At 39.3% G+C, this 22,771-nt stretch overlaps 1 protein-coding gene across 1 annotated transcript in view; it reads left to right on the top strand.

Annotated features, from left to right (window-relative positions):
- MYO10 (myosin X) overlaps positions 1-22,771 on the top strand; it is a 171,051-nt gene that overhangs the window by 78,360 nt on the left and 69,920 nt on the right. Inside the window, exons 4-6 of the mRNA XM_026121851.2 lie at positions 12,903-13,090; positions 20,152-20,286; positions 21,961-22,085. Of these exons, the coding sequence (XP_025977636.2) occupies positions 12,903-13,090; positions 20,152-20,286; positions 21,961-22,085 (448 nt within the window). The remainder of the gene's footprint in view (positions 1-12,902; positions 13,091-20,151; positions 20,287-21,960; positions 22,086-22,771) is intronic.

The raw sequence follows: 22,771 nt of genomic DNA, 5'->3' as shown, positions 1-22,771 counted from the left end.
CCACATTTGATAATTGAACCTTTTGTGAGGCAAACGAGGGATTTTGTCGTGTCTCTGAAGCAAAGCCAGCGCTGAGCACATCATGGTCATATAGGCAGCTGTGGGATGTGGAAAGTGGAAGTGCTACAGTAATTGCCGTGTTGCTGTTTAAAGGAGAATTGTTCCCTAAGCTTTTAGTTAAGTACACATCATGGAGGAGACCACCGTAATCTTGGAGAAGACACTGTAAACCACATTATTTGGATTGTACTGCAAGCCATATAAATTATGGTGTTCAAGCTGGCTCTCAAAAGAGCTGCCTTTCTCTTGTCTCTCTGGCCAGCGGTTAGTTACTGAGCCAGGCAACTGTATTTAAGAAGAGCAGACCAGAGGATTAGAGAGAAGCTTTTGTTGCAGTGAGAGGAGAGTTTAAAATAACTTCAGTATACATTTACTTGGTATTGTACCCTTCAATATGGAAGTTTTCAGTGTCAGAAAAATTCTCATTTGACTATGTTTAAGCACTAAACAAGTTCGTAAACATGTTTGATTTTTTTCCCTTTTGAATTAAGCTCTGAAGTACCAGGTAGACACTTTTCCCTTTGAAGTTGCAATTATTTGATGCATGCACTTTTGTTTAAGTCAGAAACGTGTCCCTTGGCCTCGGAAGGCATATACAGCGTGGGGTAGGGTGCGGCAGTGCTTCAGCTGTTTTGCCCAGTGGCTGCTAAGCAGCCTCTTGCTTGATGGGCCAAGGGCCTTGTCAGGGAGAGGGAGAGTTGCCTTGAGGTTGTGGAGCAGTTTAGTGTGATAGCGAGGAAGGCTGAGAGAGAACATAACCTGTTTTGCTCACTTTCAAATTAGAGTTGTAGCCTGCCTGCAGATAATTATAACCATCTGTTAGGTTTGTGTATGTGTGTATAAAAACTGTTGTACCAGCCACGTAGACACGCAGTGCTGTACCAGCCACATCCACATCAGAGGATGACGGTGGTAATTAGGAGCTCAGTTTTCATGACTTCCTTCCTCTTTCTCTTCAGCTGAAGCAACAAGCATGGGATAACTTGCATGAGAAAGCAAAATCCCTCCAAATTTTAAAAAAGGTGTTAAATTGGAAAAGTTGTATATTTCCTGACAGCATTGCATGCAAGAGTTCTTATCCACTTCATTCATTACACTGAATGCTCAGTTATCAGTTATGTCCTTAAAAGGTCTATTCAGTTTTTCGTACATTGATTTTAAATCTATTTGTGTTTCTTTTTCTTAACAGCATGTTCAGTTGTAGTTTGTTAAGTCATGTAATTACTGCATGTTTTTCTCCCTTCAAGTCATGAGGGTTCCCTGAGGGAACTAGTTGATGTTTCTGCGATATAAATCAATAGCATAATGAACTGTCGGGAATTTTTTGAATTCTGTTTGCAGACAGAGACACTTTAGTATCTAGGTCAGTTGCTCTCTGTGACTTTGATTGTCTAGGTTTTTGCATACTCAGGTTTTTTTGAATAAAATAAAACTCATTTCAGACGCTGTCCATTTCTTCTGTGCCACGTTACAGTGGTCAACAGGAAGTGGAAGTTGGCGCATGTTATACTGGGAGAACAGCAAGGCACACCAGAGTAGTGGTTAATTAAATAAAACCAGTATGTATTAAGACAGGCATAATTACTGCACTTCAGAAGCACTTCTGTTTGGATGCCTTCTACCATGGATATAAGTTTTAAGTAGATGCAGAGAGACAAAGATCGGTAAGAGGCAATAGCCAAAAAATGAAGACTTAGGAAGCCAAAAGTTGTCTTTTTTTTTTTTTTTTAATGGAAAAACTTGGGTGCATTCACTGCAGAAATCAAGCCTTAAGAAAACGTGTATCAAGCATCTATGCACCATGCTGTACAACTGAGTAGCTTTGGTCTTTGGTCTACCATGCTGCACGGTACAAAAAAGTGTGGGCCGTTGACTTAAAAAGAGCAATGAGAGTTTAAACTGCCTGGTAATCTGCATTTCTATCTCATTTTCACTAATGCTGGAAAATCTCAAGAGTAAGTTTCTAAAAGTGTTAGGCCAGAGCATTTCTCTGCTTTCACATGAATTGTCTTTAGTCAGCACCATAAAATACATATTCACTGGTATTGTATATGTACTTTGAAACTGAGTCCTCAGTTATTCCTCTAGGTCTTAGAATCACTTTTTTTCTAGTCTGGTCTGCAACTGGGTTGTAATTGCACAGTTCCTCCCCACAGGTATCCCGTACTCTAGAGCAATCCCAAGTGACCAGGTTGTAGGATCCGCTGTACAGCCACTGAAGAAACTGCTCTTTATTTAATTGCTCTACTTTTACAGTAAGTGAATGTAAAGAGTATGCTGATGAGTCACAGTGTTTTTCATGCCTTCTGTTAGGGCACTTTCTCTATTACTGCTGAGATGAGGATATTTCTCTCCACCAGTTCCTCTGGTCTACACAGGCCAGAGAGATGGCACTTGTTAAGAATGCATGAAAAATGCCTATGCACAGCTACTTACCTCCATAATTAGCATGTTACACTTACTCACCTCAGATAATGTTTTCACAATGTAGTTCAAAGTGAACTCCTGTCTCCAAGCATTAATTACAGCTTCCATTTCATGTCTGTTACTGGAGAGCAGTAGACGAAGACCTATATAAGCACAGCAGGCTTTTAATTGGAATTCTAGTGGAATTTACTTTTGGTGATTGCTGTTCCTAAAGGATAGTCAGTTATATAGATCAACAATTGTTTACTAAGGGACACATCATTAACTTTTTTTGTTTTTCATTTTTTTATACACATCAGAGGAAGAAGATAGCTGTAATGATATGAATCAAAGTAAACAAATGCCTTTGGTTGGTTAACCAACTGTACTTCTTTCTGAATTCATCCTTACTGCAGAACTTATGGGACTGCTAATTAAAAGAGGAGGAGAAAAACAATTGTTTTCCTAAAATGTGTGCTCACTGCTGAATATATTGGAAGGTTTTTAGGTGCATGTTTTCTGGTTTTAGCAATTGTTTTGGTTTGAGATGTTGTGATCAACATGATATTAAAAAGGGAGCTGCTCTAAAAAGTCTGTGCAATGTATGCTATCATGCATGGGATGGTTATACAAACAATTTGCTATTAGGTAAATTTATATTGTGGGTATGTAGCACATTAGGTACTTTTTGGTAACCTACTGCCTGCAGAGGCCCCTGTGGGGAGCCTGCCCACTGCCTGGGACCAGCGGTTTCAGTGAGGGAGGTGGGGAGGAGGAGGAGGAATTCGGAAGAGAAACACTCCCTTAGAAAGAACCTCAGACAATGTTTTCCTTCTTTGTTCAGTGAAACATTTAATAATTAAATACAAAATGTGTAACATGCTTGCTTTCTAGGAAACATTTTTCTGAGTTTAGTTGGTGAAAACGTGTCTACTTGGTACCAGTATTTTCTTCACATTTGGCCAGCTGGTAGAAGAAGTAATACATGGGTCAATTCCTGTTGACTTTCATGTATTTGGAATAAGACCTAAGCCTTACTTAATGATAACTTTGTATTGAAAACTGCAAAGTAGAAATCTATATCTTGCAAGTGTTTTTCATTGAGGAGGGTATACATTGCTAATGACTTCTCAGCTTTGAAGTATTGTTCTTTTATTGATTTCTCCTCATCTCCATTGAATGTCACTGGGAACTCTGTATGAGCTGAGGAGAACAGAAATTTTTCAGTCATTTCTTCAACTGCCTGTGCTGCTGCATAGGTTAATTTCTGTAAGGTCTATTGCTTGCAATATCCGCAAAGGTATCTAAATCAACAAAGGAGGGCAGGAATTTGGACACTGAAACTTATGCCACTTGTCTGTCACCAGCACATGTTTTGTTAACATGAGTTGGGCTTTGACTGTAAAGGCTGTAAGCTGCACACAATTTACTGTTTGTGCTAGACTGTCCAACTGCCTTTTCCACATATTCCAACAGTTTAAAACTAGAAAGGCCATAAACAGCCCATTTAAGTTGAGCATGAAATAAATTATTTTTACAGCTATGGTTTACCTGTGTAATGGATTCTTGACTCATAGTCAGACTGTTACTTTCATTTGAAAAGATGTAATCCATTTCTCACAAGTAGTTTAAACTATTTCCTTTTGATGTTTTTCAGACTTTCCTTTTAAAGGCAAATGGGGTCCAAAAATTCCATCTAGGAGATTTTTGGCTGCTAATGCTGTTTGTCATCTTAGTGCGGACTTTTAGATCCATGGCCATTTGACAGCAGTTCAATGCCATGCAACAAACTACAGGGAATTGACTCAGAGTTCGAGTCTTCTGGCTTTTGACTTCTACTCTGTTAACCGCAAAATTCCTGCTGTCCTCCCAAAAAAGCCCTTTCTGTAGAAAAACTCTTAAAACGTTAAAGTAATATGCAGGTTATGAAAATCTAGAATCAATATATAAAATACTTGCAGTCAAAATGAAGCAACAGATCTCCAAAGCTTCATATTGTTTTTTATATTTCTCCTGTTTTCTAGAAACACTGTTTATTGGGATATCCTCTACCAGTATTTTTGTTTTCATTTGCCTGTGTTTTCTCTGAAAAGCCCCGTAGTCTACCTAAGATGTATATATAGGAAAGAAGAACATTTTTTTCTTTTCCTTGCTGAAGGTCAGTTACACCTTCAGACAGCTTTGAAAGACTCATGTAAGTTTTGTCCAATAACAAAGCAGGAAAAAGAACCAACATGTGGCCACAGGCTGTTTGAGATGATGAGCCGTAGGGTCTCTGCTCTGTGTGGGGCCTTTTCTGATCTCAGATAGAGATCTTCTGGTTAGAATTAAGCTGCGCACTGGCACACGGATTGATACAGTCTGTGATGTGCAAACCATGTAATCGCAAGAAAGCCCAAATAAGCCCAAAGCTAAACATTTCTGGTACAGATCAATGGGTTGAATTCGTGGTAGAAAGCAGATGTAAAATAGAGAATACTCTTGCTTTTTTCTCTTCAAGTCTGAAAGGACATATTATGGACATGTCCTTCATCCTTGGGGCATAAAAGCCTCTCTCATACAGTCACATTCTGTATTGCAGGGCATGAAAATGGCAAAAATCAATTTCTCATCCTGATCAATCAGACTTTTTGTTCAGGAGGTCACCTCCCCTCTTCCCCTGGCCATGGTGAAGAGATTCTTCTGTAAGCAGCAAATGTTTATATAGGACAGTCTATGCAGTAGATCACAGAAGATCATTATCTTGACATTAGATAGGATTAATACCTGGTAGAGATTCTCGTGCATTAGTCAAGAAAAAAAAATGTAATAAAAACAATGAAATTCAGTCCTTTTTATACTGAGGGGAAAATCTGCTAGAAACCAGTGAAGTACCTGAATGAGGAAAGATATCTTATCTGACATCTTTCTTATGGTCTCTTATATCACAATTTTTTTGTTTGGTTGGTTTTTTACCTATGGCTGTAATAACTCATGTATCAATCTTTTTTTTATGTTAGTTTAATTTTCCTCATCTGGGTTTTCTCTTTTTGTTTTTGAGTTTTTTTCTTCTTTGACTCCTTGAAAATACTTGGGCATTTCTTCAATTCCAGTTCAAGTGCTGGACCCCCCCAGACAGAAAATCTTTGGAGAATCTGTGGGCATCCTGCAGATTCTGGATAACATTTATGGAATTCCTTGAATGTCTCCATCCACTTGGGATTGTCTGTTCAGTAGGAGCAAATTAGTGGCAAAAGAAGAGGAGCTCAAGTTGTGAGTGGGTCTCTTAGTCTTTGGAGAGCTTAGTTTTGTGCAGGTTCTTCACTGTCTCTGAGCCTTCTTCAGAGTAAGCTGAAAGATAAGACTGCCTGTATGCACTAGTTTGGTCACATCTGGGTATTTCCTTTGATAGCTAAAGTGAACAAAACCCAATTTTTTAGTTGTTAAGAAATGGGTACAAAGATTTTCTAGCTTCATTTACTTGCCTAGATCAGGGGCATTATAAATGTGCAGGGTTGAAGCTATAGGAAGGGAACTGGAAAGATTAGATTAATGTAGAAGTCAAAGGTAGCTGGGCTGCAAAATACCATTTTTTTAATGAAGAGGAAACAGACATAGCCGTTGTCCTCAGAGGGGCTTGGAGACAGGGTAGTTAGTGTTGCTTAATGCTCCATACCAAGGGAAGCGTATGGTCACATTAGTTGGGTTGAAGGGTAAACACAGCAGACTAGGATACATCTAATAGAGAATGCTATTACCAGAGCTGGTGCCATCGCCTAATAGTTGCCTCTAACATCTCAAATCAGGTGTAAATGAATACACATCTTCCAAAACCTCTCTCTGCCAGCCTTGCCAGTAAACACAAGTGTAAAGTTATTGGCTGGTTTTGAGAATACCCAGATCAGTTGTTTCTTGGATCCAGTCTGTGCTCAGCACAGGAAAAGAAAAGGCCATCAGGAAGGTGGCTGGTAGAACAGGCTGCTCCAGCTTACTTCATGGAGTGGAGCACACTGGAAAATACAGTTAGCCGGTGTGAATGTGGATGAGAAGAGGCTTGCAGAAAACAATGAGAGGGACAACATTTAGCAGGCAGGTCTGAATGGAGGTAGCTGCCTTGATCTGCTTGGTGAGAATTTCAGTGTTGTTCTGGTTCCCTTGAAAGGGTCCTCTTCTGTGGGTTCTAACTCTGGTGTTTGTAGTGTTGCCTGTATGCTTACAAATACCTCATTTTGCAACTAATTCTGTAACTGGCCTTGAGAAGTGAAAAAGACAGTGTGCGTGTTGTGATGGGGTGTGCCTTGACAAAGAACACTGATAAAGAAAAACAAAGCAGATGTATATTTGTTGGACTGTTGAAAACCCACCCTGAGTCACCACACAGGAGAAAACCAGGCATATAAGGGTGATTACAGACTATGACTTTTACATCACAGAAATGGTTTGATTGGTTGAAAACATCTAAACTTGCAGTTTAGTACTTCAGTTTGATTATGGCTTTTGAGAAAGGAGCTTGGCATCAGACATTTTAGCTTATAATTTAAGGAGAGAACTGGATTCCATCCCACTGAAATTAGCATGGGACTAGCTGAAATACAGGACATACTTACCACAAGGAGGATAAATCAAGATCCTAGCATGAACAAGTGTGTAATTATCATCCTGTGTATGATATATCCCTGCCCCTTCTGCTCCTTCCTCTAAAAAGCATGCCAAAATATGATCCAGCCATCCCTACTTTTTATGCTGACACGTATATGGCTGGTGACCTAGTTATCTTTGCCTCAATATAAACTCAGCCATGATTATGATAAATCCTCTTATCTGGGAGAACTTGGAACAGTGAAAGCTGTACCTACAGTGTAAGGCAAACTCTTCTATTCCCAAGTTTTGTTTCTTGTAACCTTGAAATTTGGCATTGAAAAGATAAAGAAGTGTGACAGCTATTTTGTGTTCTTTCAAACATTGTCTCCGTCTGCATATGCTGTGAAAGTGCAGGTATTCTAGTTTGGTAGTGGTACTGTAGCCTTTAAGGTTATGATGGAGGTGCAACTTCTATGGAATGGCAATAAAAATCTTTTCATATATTTTGTTTAAAGGAGTCATAAAGTAACTTTCTAGTGAACCAGTTGCACTACAGTTTCATTTGAAGTTGCCGCATATCTTGGGACAGCCCAGCAGACTATTTTTGGATAAATTGTCTGGTTGATGCTAATAGCATTCTTCAAAAAAAAGGAGGGGAGAGACAAAATGTACTCCTCACCTTTACTTTTCACACCACAGAATCAGTTTCTCGAGTGATTCCAGCAAAGTCTGGAGCTGCACCAAAACAATCCGGATAAATAACTTTTGATGCTTCTGTAAGCATACTTCCATTTCTATGATGAGGACAGAATTTTTTTTTTTCCTGTCTCAGAGTGGGGTATCTTTAAAGTGATCTGAAAAGAGAGTTGTCAGGAAAAAAATCATATTTCTCATTCTTAATGTATATATCTTTAACAAAGCTGTAACTAAATTCTGTATTTGATCAGTTCCAACATTTCTAGTACCATCTTAGGCAATGCTGGGAAGAATATATTGTTTTTTGGTGTCTGTGAAGAAATGTGAAGACTGAAATTGAGGCATGTGGTCTCCTTGTACCACTTAAAAAAGTGCAAGCAGTTTTAGCTTCTGTTGTGATGATAGATCAAAGAATTAGTTCAGAAGTAGCATATAATGCCCTTTAGGAAAATCCTCCAGCCTGCTCCTACCTTCTTTCCATCCTCCCTGTATAAAGTGAGATACTCAAAGCCTGAAGGAAGTATTAAAAAAATATATATTTAATTTTTTTTTGAAGTATGATGGTGGAATGGGATATCTGAGATGCTAGAAGTACTGGGGAGTACAGAGAAGCAGCTCGATGCAGTGGATGAAAGAAGGTCCTGAGAAAAACTTAATGTGGGGTAAAATTGAGGACCTTGTGTGGGAAGGTTGGGGAAAACATGCCTCAGGAAGAGAAAAGTAATTGTGGTGATGCAGAAGTCTTGGCTTAAGTGGGAAGGAATGTAAGGCAGATGATTGCTGGACATGGAGCAAAGCTGCAAGGACAGACCCCCAAAAGAGTCTGTGAAGGGGAAAAGGAAGGGGGTAGATGGTCCTGATATGTGTAGTGTGTTTGCTTTATAGGATTCATGAAGTGATATTACATGGGGTCTGTCCTCTTATTTTGTTGCTTTTTCTGTGTGGAAAACCTGATACAATTCTTGAAGGGGGAAACTTTTTACTTTTTCATACTTTAGTTGCAAAGCCTTTTCTACGTGGGAAAGAAGGACATTTCAAACTGGATTTAGTTAAACTATTGCAAACCCTTTTTTTTAGGGCTAACTCAAAAAAGCTGATTTTAACCAATAAAGCTTTTTACATTATTTAAATCTATTTGACATGAGACTCAGTAAAACTGATCGCATCTTCCTTATGTTAACAAAGTCCCTGTAATGATAGGCATGACCACTCTGACTGCTCCATTTTTTTCTGGAGTATTGCTGTGGGTCTTGAAAAGCTTTGTGAGCTCTTAACTTTAATAAAGAATTGGATTGGCCTTGATTTTTTGAAGAAGCTTGGGGTAGTTTCAAGGCATGAGATTTAAAGTTGCTTGCTATCAGGAGACAACAAGCAAAACAAAATAGTGCAGTCAGGGAACAGATGAAAAATCTCCTCCGTTCTCAAGTACACCTCTTTCATTTTGACTCTTGTGATGCCATTGTCTTGCTGAATGTCTAGGCAAAAAGACAGGATTTGAACTTCTAATTTTGAAAGTCCTCTTAGGATCAGCAAGTAATCTTATTTCCTCTTTTTTATGTTAAAAGGGGGAGCAGAAATGTCTGTGGTTCGTTGACTAAAAGTGTTTTAGGAGATGTATTATAAATATAAAATTTCAGTAAAAAAAGGTGAAAAACGAGCCTATCCATTTAATATGGTAGTCAAAGTACTGCATTGGGATTCAGACTGAATTACTTAACTTTCATTTATTCTTGGGTTTAAAGAACTTTGTTAGCACTGATCTGATAATGAGTTGTTGCTAGTTTCATCTCTAACAAAATAATTCAAGAATTTGTGTGGTACTGACTAAAATTTGGGGTTGGTTATATAATAGGGAGAGAGAAGTGAACTGTCCTATCCTGTTCATTGCCACTGACTTAAGATAATGGGGTTTGTGGTAGAAGCTTTACACAGTATTTCTCTGAAATACCTCTCACACTTTTCCAACAAGAAATCTTGAGAAATCCTATCTCCTTGCTAGTACTCCGTCAGAGGTATGAACATTTTTCCTATTCATAACTGCTTTTGAGTGTTTTCATCAAAACGAGTAGTTCTTGACTCTGAGAATGATATTAGAAACTGCAAAGAACAAAGAGAAAACTGAATTCACTCTATTTTAAGCAAAATGGAAATGACATGTGAAAATACTGTTTCTGAATGGTTTCATCTAAACTGCTGCCTTGTGATGTTAGCATAATAAAGTAAGTTAGAGTTTGTACCTCTGACTATTAACTCTGTTAACTGCTTTAATTTACCGTATGAATGATGCCTGATGCAGAACTAGTGTTCTGCAAATAACGTCCATCCACTAAACAACCCTGCATTTTTTGTGCATCTTTACACTGGTTTAACTTGCTGCTCACATGCTTGTACTTGCAAAGCTGGAAGGTCTGCCATCAAAGAAAATAGCTGAATCGTGAAGATATTTAGAGTCCCCAAGGGGGTAGAAAGCAGAGCCTTGCACAGGGACAGTTCAGCAACGGAAATGACAAAGTGGTGTACGTGGATTCGGATTATATCATGTGTCACGTGTCTGACGTAGTGGCTCTTAGAGGTGCCAGGTAGAGTCCAGCAGAGGTAGGATCTACTTTTAATAGAATATATTTACTAATAAGAGTATGTGATGCTTGGTGGGCAGGAGAAGCAGTAAACCTGGAACTGATGTAAGAAATACATCTTAGAAGTTGCTAACAGATCTCATTGCTGTAGAGTATCCCAGGAGAAGTTCAGGAAGATTTTGGGAAGATTTGTCCTTTAATGGGATTTTTTAAAATAATGAGAGTAGTTTTTAATAACTATAAAATAGAAATATGTGAAAAACTGCTGCTTAACTTGCTTTTCTATTTATGATTCCGTACATTCATTATGAGGAATGAAGGAAGCAGACCTGCTTTAATAAAAAAAACTTTTCTTATTCATAGTAATGACATTCTGCAGAGTGTTTATATCATTTTTTAAGTTTAAGCTATGTGAAAGATTGTTTTGAGCATTGGTGCAAAAGCAGGTTGCTGTTGCTTCTGGTGGTATGCACAGTTTGAAGTAGGAGAAGCAAGAAAGTTTGTATTGTAGTCATTGGCAGTGCAATTTTGCCAGTGCTTTATCTCGGGAAGATCAAGGAAGGAGTGTTATGATGATCTTCTGTTACGTATTTGATCATGTGAAAGCTGTAAGGTGGATGTTTATAGTTATAAAATGATAGGGTATCAATGTTTGTATGTTTGGGGTTTTATTTGCTTGTTTGGAATGGTATCTATTTTGGTAGTACACCCCAAGATACTGTTTTTACTTAGCCACTCAGACTTTTTTAAAAGGTAAGGAGCTAGAAGTACAGCAGTCTGTTTTATTGATCGTGTCTGCATTGTTTTCATGCAATTTAAATAAATCTCCTAAAATTTTGCCTATCCAATCTGTGCTGAAATGTGTATGAAACTGAGGAAGTTTGTTCTTAAGAGACTTCCTCATTAGTTATTTGAGAACCCCAAGAGGGGATGATCCTGGGACATTAAACTGTCATCTCAGTGCTGTAATTGGCCTGTGATACAATCTTGTGTTGAAATGGTATCTTTCCTCCAGATCAAACTTTATGAACTGTTGCACAGCATGGGGATTTTTATAAAACACACAGACTGAAAGTTCACAGCTCTGTAAGATATACATTAGTTATAGCGAGGAGGAATGTTCCCCTTGTATTTAGTAAAATTGTCATAATATCAAGGACGTTGTAGTAGTCCCTTTAACAAAAGCTCAGAGCTTCTACTTGCATTGGGCCTCACTGAAGACGAACAGATGGATAGTGGAAAATATGACAGCAGGATGACAGTGAAAAGGGAGAGCTCATTCATAATTGTAATTACATATTAATTAATGGGAAGAGGGGGGAGTCTCGTTAAAGCCCATTGTAATGTCTTGCTGGAGAAGGGAAGAGCTACAAGCAGTGGACTTGGGGCTATGTTTCTGTGAAGTACAAGCAGCCGTCTGTGGAGCCCTTTCTAGATAAGGTGCGGTGTAATGAAAAAAGCCTCACTCATGCTGTGAACTTCATAGCTGGATTCTTGATGATGATTACAGGATTATCTGCAGACGAAGCATCTGTCTGTACGTGGAGCCCTTTTTACAGGACTTGAACCTTAGCAGGCCAGTACTTCACAAGTCCACAGCAGGGCTACTGAAAGCCACGTACTAGCTTCCTGTGTGTAACCTCCAAAAGAGTGCTTAACAAAATGAAATTAGTGCCACAGCAGTAACATCGTGCACACCGTGTGAAATATCAGTTTTACACGCCCTAGAATGATATTTGTAAATTCAGGAGATAACATGCTTACTGTTATCTATCTGAATATAATTTTATTTGAAAAATATGTTCAAGTGGGTAAAAGATCACTGTGAAGGGAGAAAAAGACTGAGCAAATGAACAGCAGTGTGAATAGACTCTTGCAAATGATCATATTACCACAGCTTAATGAGTTAAGGCAGTGGGAATGGGCTTAAAAGGCAGTGGGAATGGGCTTAAACTACTACCTGGGTGGTTTTAACTGATGTGCTCTGTAATTGCAATGTGCTAGAAATGATGCCTCATCAAGTTGCCATTGTACATCAAAGCAGTAGTAAATTAAATTGCAGACGCTCAAGTTTTTGGGCTCACCTGCCTGTTCACATGCTCTTCTTAGGGCACTTTACCATAGGATGGTGTTAATGTCTACAAACGTGAGGGCTATTTCTGCTTAAAAAATAGGGAGCAGAGCAGAGAAGGATTTTGATACGGTGCATGGAATTACAGACTTTTGCACCAATTTTTGGAACCTGCGGATACAGTAAGATTTCAGGAAGTTCAGTATGTCCCTAGGAATGTATGAAAAGCAGACTTTCACCAGTGCTTGTGGATGTAACTATGCAGCTGTGATGTTAACACAGAGATTTGTACAGTGGAGAAGTTCTGTGCTGTACATGGGATAAGCAAGAAAACATGATGGAAGTGGAAACAATTTGCACCTTTCTGTTGCTTTTGTCAAAGGGTAAGAAAAGCAGGGAAAAATGCTAGCACTTGTATCCAAACTCCATAAGGATTTCTAAGCTTTTGCAAACATATGTTTATTGTCTTTCTGTTGACTTTTATTCTATTCCACCACATGCGTAATAACTCTGGGGGAATTGTATGCTTGCAGACGTACATTGGTTCCATAGTTGCCTCTGTGAACCCCTACAAGACCATTCCAGGACTGTATGACTGCACTGCCATGGAGCAATACAGCAAGCACCACATGGGAGAGATTGCACCTCATATCTTTGCTGTGGCAAACGAGTGCTACCGCTGCCTTTGGAAGCGTCATGACAACCAGTGTATCCTCATCAGGTAAATGGCTGCTGCTTAAATTATCCCTGCTGGTGAGCTTTTAAAGGTGATTTAGAAACATATATTTGGGCCAAATGGAGAGGAAAATGCTAAAAGAAAGCACGTTTTTAGATCATCAGAGTTCTGGAAGAGATTTTCGAATTTTGCTGTGTATCATTCTGTTGAGCTCTGACAAAATGTTCATTTTGCTTATGCATCTTATAATTTAATTTAACGAAAAAAATTGTTTTTGTGCATTTTTGCTACTTACTCTTCTGATTTTAGTTTAAGTGCTTTCCCTGCTGGTTTACGCATCACTGTGCAGCTCGGTAGTTTGTCGCTGCTAGACCCTGAACCCTGTATCTAGAGAAGAAGAAAAAATACAAACAAAACTCCCATCCCAGTCTTGAGAAAGGCTGTAAATAATAATAGCAAAAGAGAAAACCCTCCATGTTTCAACCACTTAATTCTGCCTGATTAATTTTCCTTGCTTAATCTAATTATGCTTTAATTTAATGGTGACTTAATAGCTTCCCTTTTGATCCACTGTGGTGCTTGTATTCAGAATCTGACTGCTGCCGAATGTACATGGAGAGTAGCTGGCATTTCAATAGCTTTTAGTTGCTTTCAGCCCCTCCTGCCTTCACGTGCCAGAAAAGAAGTAAAAAGAGCCAGGAGCCAGCTCTTTTCCCCATGTGGCTTCCTTCCCGCGGCATGCCAGCTCAGCTGCACTGGCCCGCACATACAGGAGGAAAACTGAAGCCTACCCCACGCGCTGGCACTGCGTGCTGGATTGGCGGGGGGCAACGTGGTGGTGACAGCTGCGCGGCACCTTTCTGCTCTGTATGGGAATGGATGCACAGCGAGTGAGAGCGCTTCAATTCCCCCTCCCTCACCTCTCTTTTACTTCTGCAATATTTTGGGTGCAATGGGGCCTTGATTAAACCTATTTGCTTTCCAGCAGCCTCAAGCACAAGCAAATGTGACAGAAGTGAGAACTCTTTAGGAACAAGCTGACATGATTTTGGCTGTCTCCCGACCTCCATGGGAGCCCTTGCAACAGTTGTGGACTGGGGCACCAGGCAGCTGGCAGGGCAAAGAAGGGATGTGGCAAAGTGACAACCACACTTTTTGCAGTAGGGGGTTTAAAATTAAGAAAAAAATTAAAATTACAGACCAGTTTGCCAGTTTTCCTGGAAAATAAGATGATTTGGCATATGTTGTTAAAAACCGAAGCTGGTTTTGGAAATGTGGATCAGGTACAGCACAGCTAAGTCTATTTTCAACTTCTCTGAAAGGTCTCAGCTGGCAGTCCCACTCTGTCCTCTTCTCCAGGCAAGTTCTGCCTAGTAATGGCACAGAGATAGGGAGGGCTGCATATGTTTTTCAACTGTGGACTCAACGTTTTCTTTTTTTTCCTCTTTCTTTTATATATATACACCGTTGTACATTTAAAGCTCAATCTGGATGACACTGCATGAAAAGCTGAAATGTACAGATACCTGTGTCTTCTGAAAAAAATAGTTTGGAATCATGATTTCATGGCATAATGTCAGGTAATTATTTGTGAACAGCCCACATAACCCAAATCTTCAAGACGGAAGTGTTTTCTGGTGCCTATCCAGTGGCCATTGGTATTTTTATTAATCCCATCGTGTATTGGCTTGTCTTTACCTTTCCTTCCATTTCTCCACAAGCCACAAAGAGAGAAGCAGGTTATGTCCTAAAAAGGAAATAAAAGTCTCGGATGTTCCAGAGGAGTCTCCAGCAGTCTCTGATCTGCAAACCGTGTGCCTTGGTACAGATGAGCCATAATAAGGAAAAGTTTCATGTTACCCTCCCATTTAAGATAGCTTACTGTGATCTCAGACTAAAACAATGATTTTGAGTAAGTTCAGTGTTTTGAACAAGTCCAGTAATACTACCTTATAGGAGTATCTTCAGTTTTTATGGAATATGAGGGAAACTGTAATATACAAGAACAAATACAAAATAAAGTCATTATTTGTAAAACAAGATAATCTGCTGTAGCTTGTGAAGGACTCGGAGCAGGATTTTTTAAACTTACTAGATGTTTTCAGTGGCCGTTCTGAAGTTTAGGAAGGTCTTCATGATTGCATAATTCAGTTCGAGGCATCAAGTTGGACTCAGAGCCAATTCCTAGTCGTGTTCAGCATCCTGGTCATGCCTGCGTGTATCCCTGGCTTAGAATTGCATGTTGCAACAACTCACTGCCAGGTTCAGTTGGTTACTAGTGGCGTTTGAAAAAATGGTCAAGTGGAACTCTGGCTAATGTCTGAATTCAGGCAGATAGTTTAGTATTATATTTCATATAAGAGATGATACAAAAGAAAATTTTGTTCCATTGTGAAAACATAATAAACAATTACATTCTATTAAAATAAGTAAGTTGTCAGAGTAGGTTTCAAATTCCAATATGCAGTTTTCACCTGTTCCTCGTATGGGCACCTAAAAACTCAATAGCAAGTTGAAACTGCCTTACAAATGAGGCATTTACCTTTTGTTGTTGGTGGTGGGTTTTTTTACGATCCTTTGGACTTGAAGTGCCACCTGCTGGCGGTCAGAATTTGTTCAGCTTCGCTTTGGAGATGCCTTGTTAAGAATGTGGTATTTGGATTCAAAAACCTCTGAAAAAGCTTCTAGATTATTTTGAAATGTTTTGAATTTTTCTGAGTGGAATAAGATGAGAGGGTTAAAGCAAGAATGTGAATTAAAAACTGTCACCAATAGTGACCTGAAATGTAAAATAAAGCCCAGACCATTTTTCTAGTACAGCCACTCAGAGTAAAGGTGAAAGGCAAGGGAATATGGAAGGGATAATATTCCAGGAAGGCCTCTGAAGATGCCTCGTTATTGGTCTGTGTTACACAGGCTTATTCATGATAATGCTGTAGAAGAATGGCTTAGCAGCCTATAATGTCAACAGAGGGGCACACTGGAGAAGCCATGCAGAACCTGTGCATTAGAATATTAACACAATTGTGAAATGGTTTTTGTTCTGCCAAGCTAGAAGTTGCTTATTGCTTATTGAGCTAAAGCTTTTCATTCAAAAATGTCTATATCAAAGAATGTTCAGCCTCATGTTGGTCTGAACCTTATCTCAAAGGCCAGTTTCGTTTGGGGGAAAAAATAAAGCCCACCACAGATAAATTTGGTGCTGTTACGGATACAGATACAAAACTATCAACATCTGATTTTTCAGCTACCATGCTGCTGTTCATGGAAAGCCAAATGAACAGCTTAAGCTGAATAGTTGGTCTGGAATCTGACACCTTGGCCGGAGCAGGAAGGGAATCCCTCCCTGTTAGTCAAGGAATAGCCAAGCAGTCAAGAGACATGACTTCATGATTAATTAGCTGGCATGTTTAGGTTGTATTTGTGTATATTTAGATTGTAATTTTGTTGGTTTTTTGCTTAAGGTGGTCTAAGAAGTATAGAGCAATAGAAGGAGCAGCAACAGCCACGCTGAGTTACATTCTTTTCAGGTCAATGCTGTGAGTGAGAAATCAGAGTCAGAAACCAGTTTGTTCTCCTTGTTATATATCTGTCATTTGATGGCCTGACATTTTTTTGTTGTTGTTCGGCTTGAAAATCAGCATAAAACAAACTACTCTTTGGATAAGACCCAGACTTTTGATGGAAGACGTGCTTATGAGAGTGACATACCAAAATTCTCCTGTGCATTTGAAAAAACTACGTTTGCTGATGAGGCCTGTTTTGTCTGTGTGTATCTGTCTTTGGGGTTTTAAAGCCAGAAGAAGGAACTGAGAAGTGATTTAGAGTTGTGTTGATCCAGCCTTGTTTGCATCAAGTCCTTCAGAATAAGAAGTCTGCCTTTCTGACCCCTTTTTTCATTGCAGCAGTCTGAAATTCAGACTGTTGTGCCTTTAGTGAGATGCCCTGTATAGAACAAGTCATGGAGAAAGATTAAAAATCTCCTAAATAAGGCCTCGTGGGTTGTTGTCATACTGAATATATTCAGAATACTGAGTGTAGTGATGTGGAACAGGCTGGGCGCTTAAACTCATGGGGAGAAGAGCTGCTAGAAAGGTTGAGTATGTGTTAAAAAATTCCCCCTTTTACTTGCCAACATCCTATGGGGATCGGCTCTCTAAGAATTCTGAGAGATTGGTCCCAGGCTAACCTACTTTTGATGTTTGTACTGCGTGGGTTGAATAAGCAACCTGAAAGATTAGCATGCTTGTTTTTGATTTTCATTTTCTTAATTGTAGCTGTCTTTTATGAAGCATTTTGCAAGGGAAGAAAACAGAGCTACCTTCACACACACAAAATAGTAGGTCCTGAGCTGGGCAGCATCATGCAGGAATGAGGTCTTGCAGTCATGCTAGAGGGATCCATGAAACCATGCACTCAATGCTCGATAGTATTTGTAAAATCAAATAGAATTTAGTCATTACTAGTAAAGGAATAGAGAACAAAATAGAGATTGTTGTATAAATCCATGCTTTACTCATGTCTTGAATATTGCGAACAGGCCTTTTCCCCCTTGCTTTATATCGAAAAGGACTTATTGTAACTGCAGATGCTTCAGAGGAGAACAAAAGGGAACAGAAGTGTAGAATGGCTTCTGTATGTGGGAATGGCTAACTAAGCTGGACAGCTTGGCAGCAGGGTGATTGATGTCTATGAAGTCAGGAGTAGCAGGGAGAGGGAGTGCAGGGATGTATTGTTTGCTGTTCCTTCTAGTACGAGAACTAGGCGGCATCAAATGAAGCTAATGGGAGGTAGATGCAAATCAGCAGGAGGTGGGTTTTTGTACAGCATGTAATCATCTTTAGAGTAGGATGTTGTGGGTGTTAAAAGTTCATGAGCTTTTTAAGGGACATGGCTAGAAACTCATGGAAGATAAATTCACTGAGGATTAGAAGATGCTGGGAAGCTGGGAGAATACGGAAGGGAAAATACTGTCTTTCCTGGGCATCCCCTTCTGGTCACTGTCAGATACAGGATGCTGAGCAGGTAGAGCTTTGGCCTGACCCAGTCCTGAGCCTCTAGAGTTCTAAGAAAAAATCAAGAGCATATAATCCTGCATAATACCAACTGTACTAGAAATAAGCTTAGAAAGTCCTTTTCAATGAGCTTTGAATATATCACTTATAGAATTGCTCTTGATTACACTGGGGTAACGCAGCTTCCATGGAACAACTATTAATGCTTCAGAGTATAGGCTGTGGGATGGCGACAGGTGAAGGATAGTGTCCTCAGAAGAGCTGATGCCTTTCTGACACCCAGATCCCCGTGATGGAGCTCAAAGAGGAGACTGTAAGCAGGAAGAGATATGTGCCATTTGATGAGATTTTTGCACCAGACAAAGATAATGCAAGCATATGTGAACTGCTTTCAAAACTAGTAGTAGAAGTATTGTGCTAGTCTTTTAGGATACAAGCAGCCAGTATCAAATATGGGGTATAGTAAAGATTTGCTTCCTCAGCCAAGGAGCGCGAATGGGTGTGGGTCTGTGGAAAGAAAGGGAACAAATACAAAAAAGGCTCAGACCTTGGGGAAGGTGGTTATAAGCTGGAATCCCAAGTGTCAAGGGTAAAAACTAATTAAACATACTGCAGAATTTGTTTGAGATGGTAAATATATGGTGGATGAAACATACATAACTCAAACTTACCAGTGTATAGTGTATCTTTTATGAGGTTTATGAAGCATTTTAAAGACTTGCTCATTCTTTTTGGGAAATGTTTAAAAATAAATCCCAGCTAAAAGACTCTTAGTCTCTCCTTATGTATTCTGTATGCCTCTTCCCTGATTATTTTTGTAACTGTTTGTATTCATTTGCAGGAAAATGACTTGCTGCTTCCTGGGGCTATACCTTTCTTCTTTGCTTTTTGACTAGAAACCATCATTATCCTGTGTCATGACCTAAAACCACTAGGGTCACCACTTAGAATGGCACAACAAAAGACTGTCAGCTGAACTGTGCTTATTACATATGTCCAGTTATGCTCTATTGAAGTCAATGACAGAATTCTCACTTGCTACAATGATGAGGCCAAAATTTACCTCCTTCCCATGGAAGTAAACAGGAATTAGGCACAGCTTAATTAGGAAGTAAGAAAACTAGGAATTAGGCTGCAGCTTAGAATTTGATACCATGACTTCAGATGAAAAGTAAGCAAACTAGACAAAGTTAAACCATAAGCTTTGTTTCTTCATACCTCACAGTGTGCTTTTAATTACAAAGATACTTGACTGAAGAGAAATGAGACTGGAGAAACAAGCAAAATTTACGCCTTTCAGTCAGATGGTCTAGAAAAGGAAATCAAGTATATTGCTTTCTGTTTGCATCAGCAATGCTGCTTCTTAATAGTTTGCTTTTCAAATGTCAGTTTAGCATTACTACTTAACTTGCTGCATGTGCGCTGAAGGAGAGGAGTAAAAGACTAGGTGAAAATATAAAGTCATTTTGAACTCACGTGAGTGTAGTTGATTTGGCCTGGCATATAAAGTTTGTTTAAAGAACATATGTACCTCATGAAGAATATCAGCATTAACAGTATTAGTAGCCTTTATGTGCTATAAGATGCACTGGTATCTCTGATGTTCTCTGTCTCGTAGCAAGGCTCCCTCCTTAGCTAGACTGCTGCAGCTTAATTCCAGACCTTCACAGCTTCATTCATGTAAGGAAAGTCTCCACATTCTGGACTTTCTCACTGACAATTTTTAAGCCATGAGGCTGTGCCTCTTTGTGCTGTTTTTGCTTTTCTCTATTGGTGAGATTTGTTGGTACTATGTGTTCAGAGATCTCTTCTCAGCCTCCTGGATGTCCTGTGCATCCGTATTCAGGAAATGCCTTGAAATGCTATCTGAAAAGTGGTATGAAGTGTGAAGTTAGCATGATTTTTTTGTTGAATGTCATATTCAGCACGTTTAAAGGTGTATTATGCTTACTGAATTCTGCTGCTATTTGATACTCTTACATACTTGTCCCAGTTTCTCTAGCTTCTGGTGATTTAGAGGTTTGGCCAGACAAAAGGCTTTTCCCCAGCAGCTGGAACTGTCAAAACACTTTCTTCTTTTTCTTCTTTCAGTGGTGAAAGTGGTGCTGGTAAGACAGAAAGCACTAAGCTGATTCTCAAGTTCTTGTCTGCAATGAGCCAACATTCATTGGAACTGTCTTCCAGAAAGAAAACTTTCTGCGTGGAACAAGCTATTCTCGAAAGCAGGTACTTCATTCATATTCTTCTATGTGGTCCTGGATGTTGCACAGAAGGGTATGTTAACTGAGCTGGGACAGTCACAGAGGCTGAAAATACTTAAAACCTAGGTTAATGTAAAAACATTGGTGGAGAAATCAGGGAAAATTCATACCCTGGTACCAGGGAGTGGACTGACAGGTATAAATTTGCCCTGTTAACAGTTTAGATAGTCTTGTTCAGATATTGATTTGTTGGTATGAAAGAAACCAATTCTTCATGTTTTACGTGATAGTTACATTCTGGTTAGAAAATTCCTTATAAAAGTCTGTTTTATACTGCAGGTCCTATTGTTATTAAGCACCTATTAAGGTGTGTTTTCTTTAACTGAAAGACACTGTTGGGTCAAAAATGTGTGAGGATGTGTAGGTTCTTCAAGCAGCTTGTGAGAGGCTAAAGAATCTTTTGTTTCTTTTGAAAGCCCTTGTGTATGCCTTTCATCCCTTCTGAAAACCATTTCACTGAGAAAGAAAGACTTGCTTTCTTCCTATCACAGATTTTTACAAATTACTGCCAATATTGTCTTGCTCACATTTTATGGAAAAGACTGAATCACTTAGAAATGGTTTCAAAACAGTCTCTCTACATGTGCCGTTGCAGTGTGATATAAGCTCTCTGATTTTATAGGAGTAGTATGTACTTCCAGTGCAATGGTAATTAATTAAATAACATGTAATTAATTAATTTTGCCTTTCCAAATCTCTAAATACACATGTGTTTTTCCAGAAGACGTAAGCCTTGTCCATGAAATGAAAGAGCTTGCAATGTAACTAAATATGTGGGTGAATTTGCTAAATAAAATGAATACTGGAAAGGGGGATATTTCCATTAAGCAAAATCACCTGGGTGCTCTGGAGAGTTAAGAGCACACTGGGATATTTTAATGAAGCACCTAGATGGAGATTTTTGAAACAGATGATGATTTAATGGTGGCTTCCATTTTTGTCTGAGGCTGAATGCAGATAATCAAAGTGAGGGAAAAAATGGAAGAGAAGAACTGTTGGCTTGGTGTGTGTAGCCTGAGGAGAAGGTAAGGGAGATAGGGCATGATAAGGATAAGGAGTGCATGTGGTAGAAGCACACTCAGGAAAAGGAAGATCAGGAAAGCTGATATGACAGATGAGCAGATGCATCAGATAAGTGTAAAAATCACTCACTGCTCAAATGAAATAACATGTGCTTCTAAGCTATTTAAAAACAAAAATAATTTAAGTTCTATTATTTCTGTCTATCATGCTTCATCTCTGTTTACCTGCTGTATCTGGATTTAAAGAACTTTTTTTTTTTTAATTGCCATAGGACAAGGACTATTTTACCTGCATCTGTCGAGCAACTTGCATGCACTGAGATTTCTTATTTCTCTAATTTGAGTACTGTGAAAAGAATTGCTTGCATCTTCTGCACAGTTATAAACTAAACTCTGCAGTACCTTAGTACTGTAAATCTTGTTGCCTGAATACTTCTATCTGTTGATATCAAATAGCGATGTTCATTGTCAGGATAATGCTGAGGATATAGGCTAAAGCTGAGGAGGATGTCAAAAGCGGGCTTTCCACAGTGCCATTCCTTTTGCCAGTTCCATATGAAACTCTTAACTTGCTAGTCACATGTTAACACTTCCGTCATCCTTCTGTATTTTCACAGTCCAATTATGGAAGCTTTTGGAAATGCGAAGACTGTTTACAACAACAACTCAAGTCGCTTTGGGAAGTTTATTCAGCTGAACATCTGTCAGAAAGGAAACATTCAGGGAGGAAGAATTATAGATTGTATCCTTGTTTGATGATTTTCCTTGGTGTTTCTGGGCAGCCCACACGTACCTCCTCTGTGGAGAGCTGAGAGAGAAGTAGCTCACCCTTCTCTGTCCTTTCACTCTACCTGGAAACATACGCAATTCACTTGACCTGATTTAGGTGGGAAAGGCAAGCAGTGCAACCAAATTCTGTGGGTGCCTTTGCACTCATCCACACCTGCATTTGTAGCAGGGTGGGTCATATAGACATTCGGAGGACCAAGATCTTGCATTGCTACTGATACTGTGGTTCATATATGTCTTCCTACATCATAGCCAATAGGACCTTAATTCTTGGGTCTAATCTCAGTTCTCAACTATTTCCCTCAGCCATTATATCTGCAGATAAATTTCTCAGTTACTATAAAAGTAGTTCAAAGAGCAGAGCTGCTGAATTTCTGTAGTGTGAGCATGGGGGGTGGGCCTTGGATATGTCCTGCCTTTGGCAAAATTAGACTATCAGGCAGCTCCAACAGAGCACTAGAGCTGTAGGGATGGGGAGCCGTATAGATGAAGATGTAACAGATTACTCAGGCACATTGCAGATTGTGCTTGCTGTTTCAAAACAGTAACTGGAACACTCAGGCATCCTGCTCCCCTATTTTGGGGGAATATGCAGCTGGCACCACTTTCTCAAATCCTACCTAGTTTTTTGAACATAAA

The sequence above is a fragment of the Dromaius novaehollandiae genome, chromosome 2, assembly GCF_036370855.1.
Source record: "Dromaius novaehollandiae isolate bDroNov1 chromosome 2, bDroNov1.hap1, whole genome shotgun sequence".
Classification (NCBI taxonomy): Eukaryota; Metazoa; Chordata; class Aves; order Casuariiformes; family Dromaiidae; genus Dromaius; species Dromaius novaehollandiae.
The sequence above is the reverse complement of the archived record's forward strand: the minus strand, read 5'-3'. Positions and strand labels throughout refer to the sequence as shown.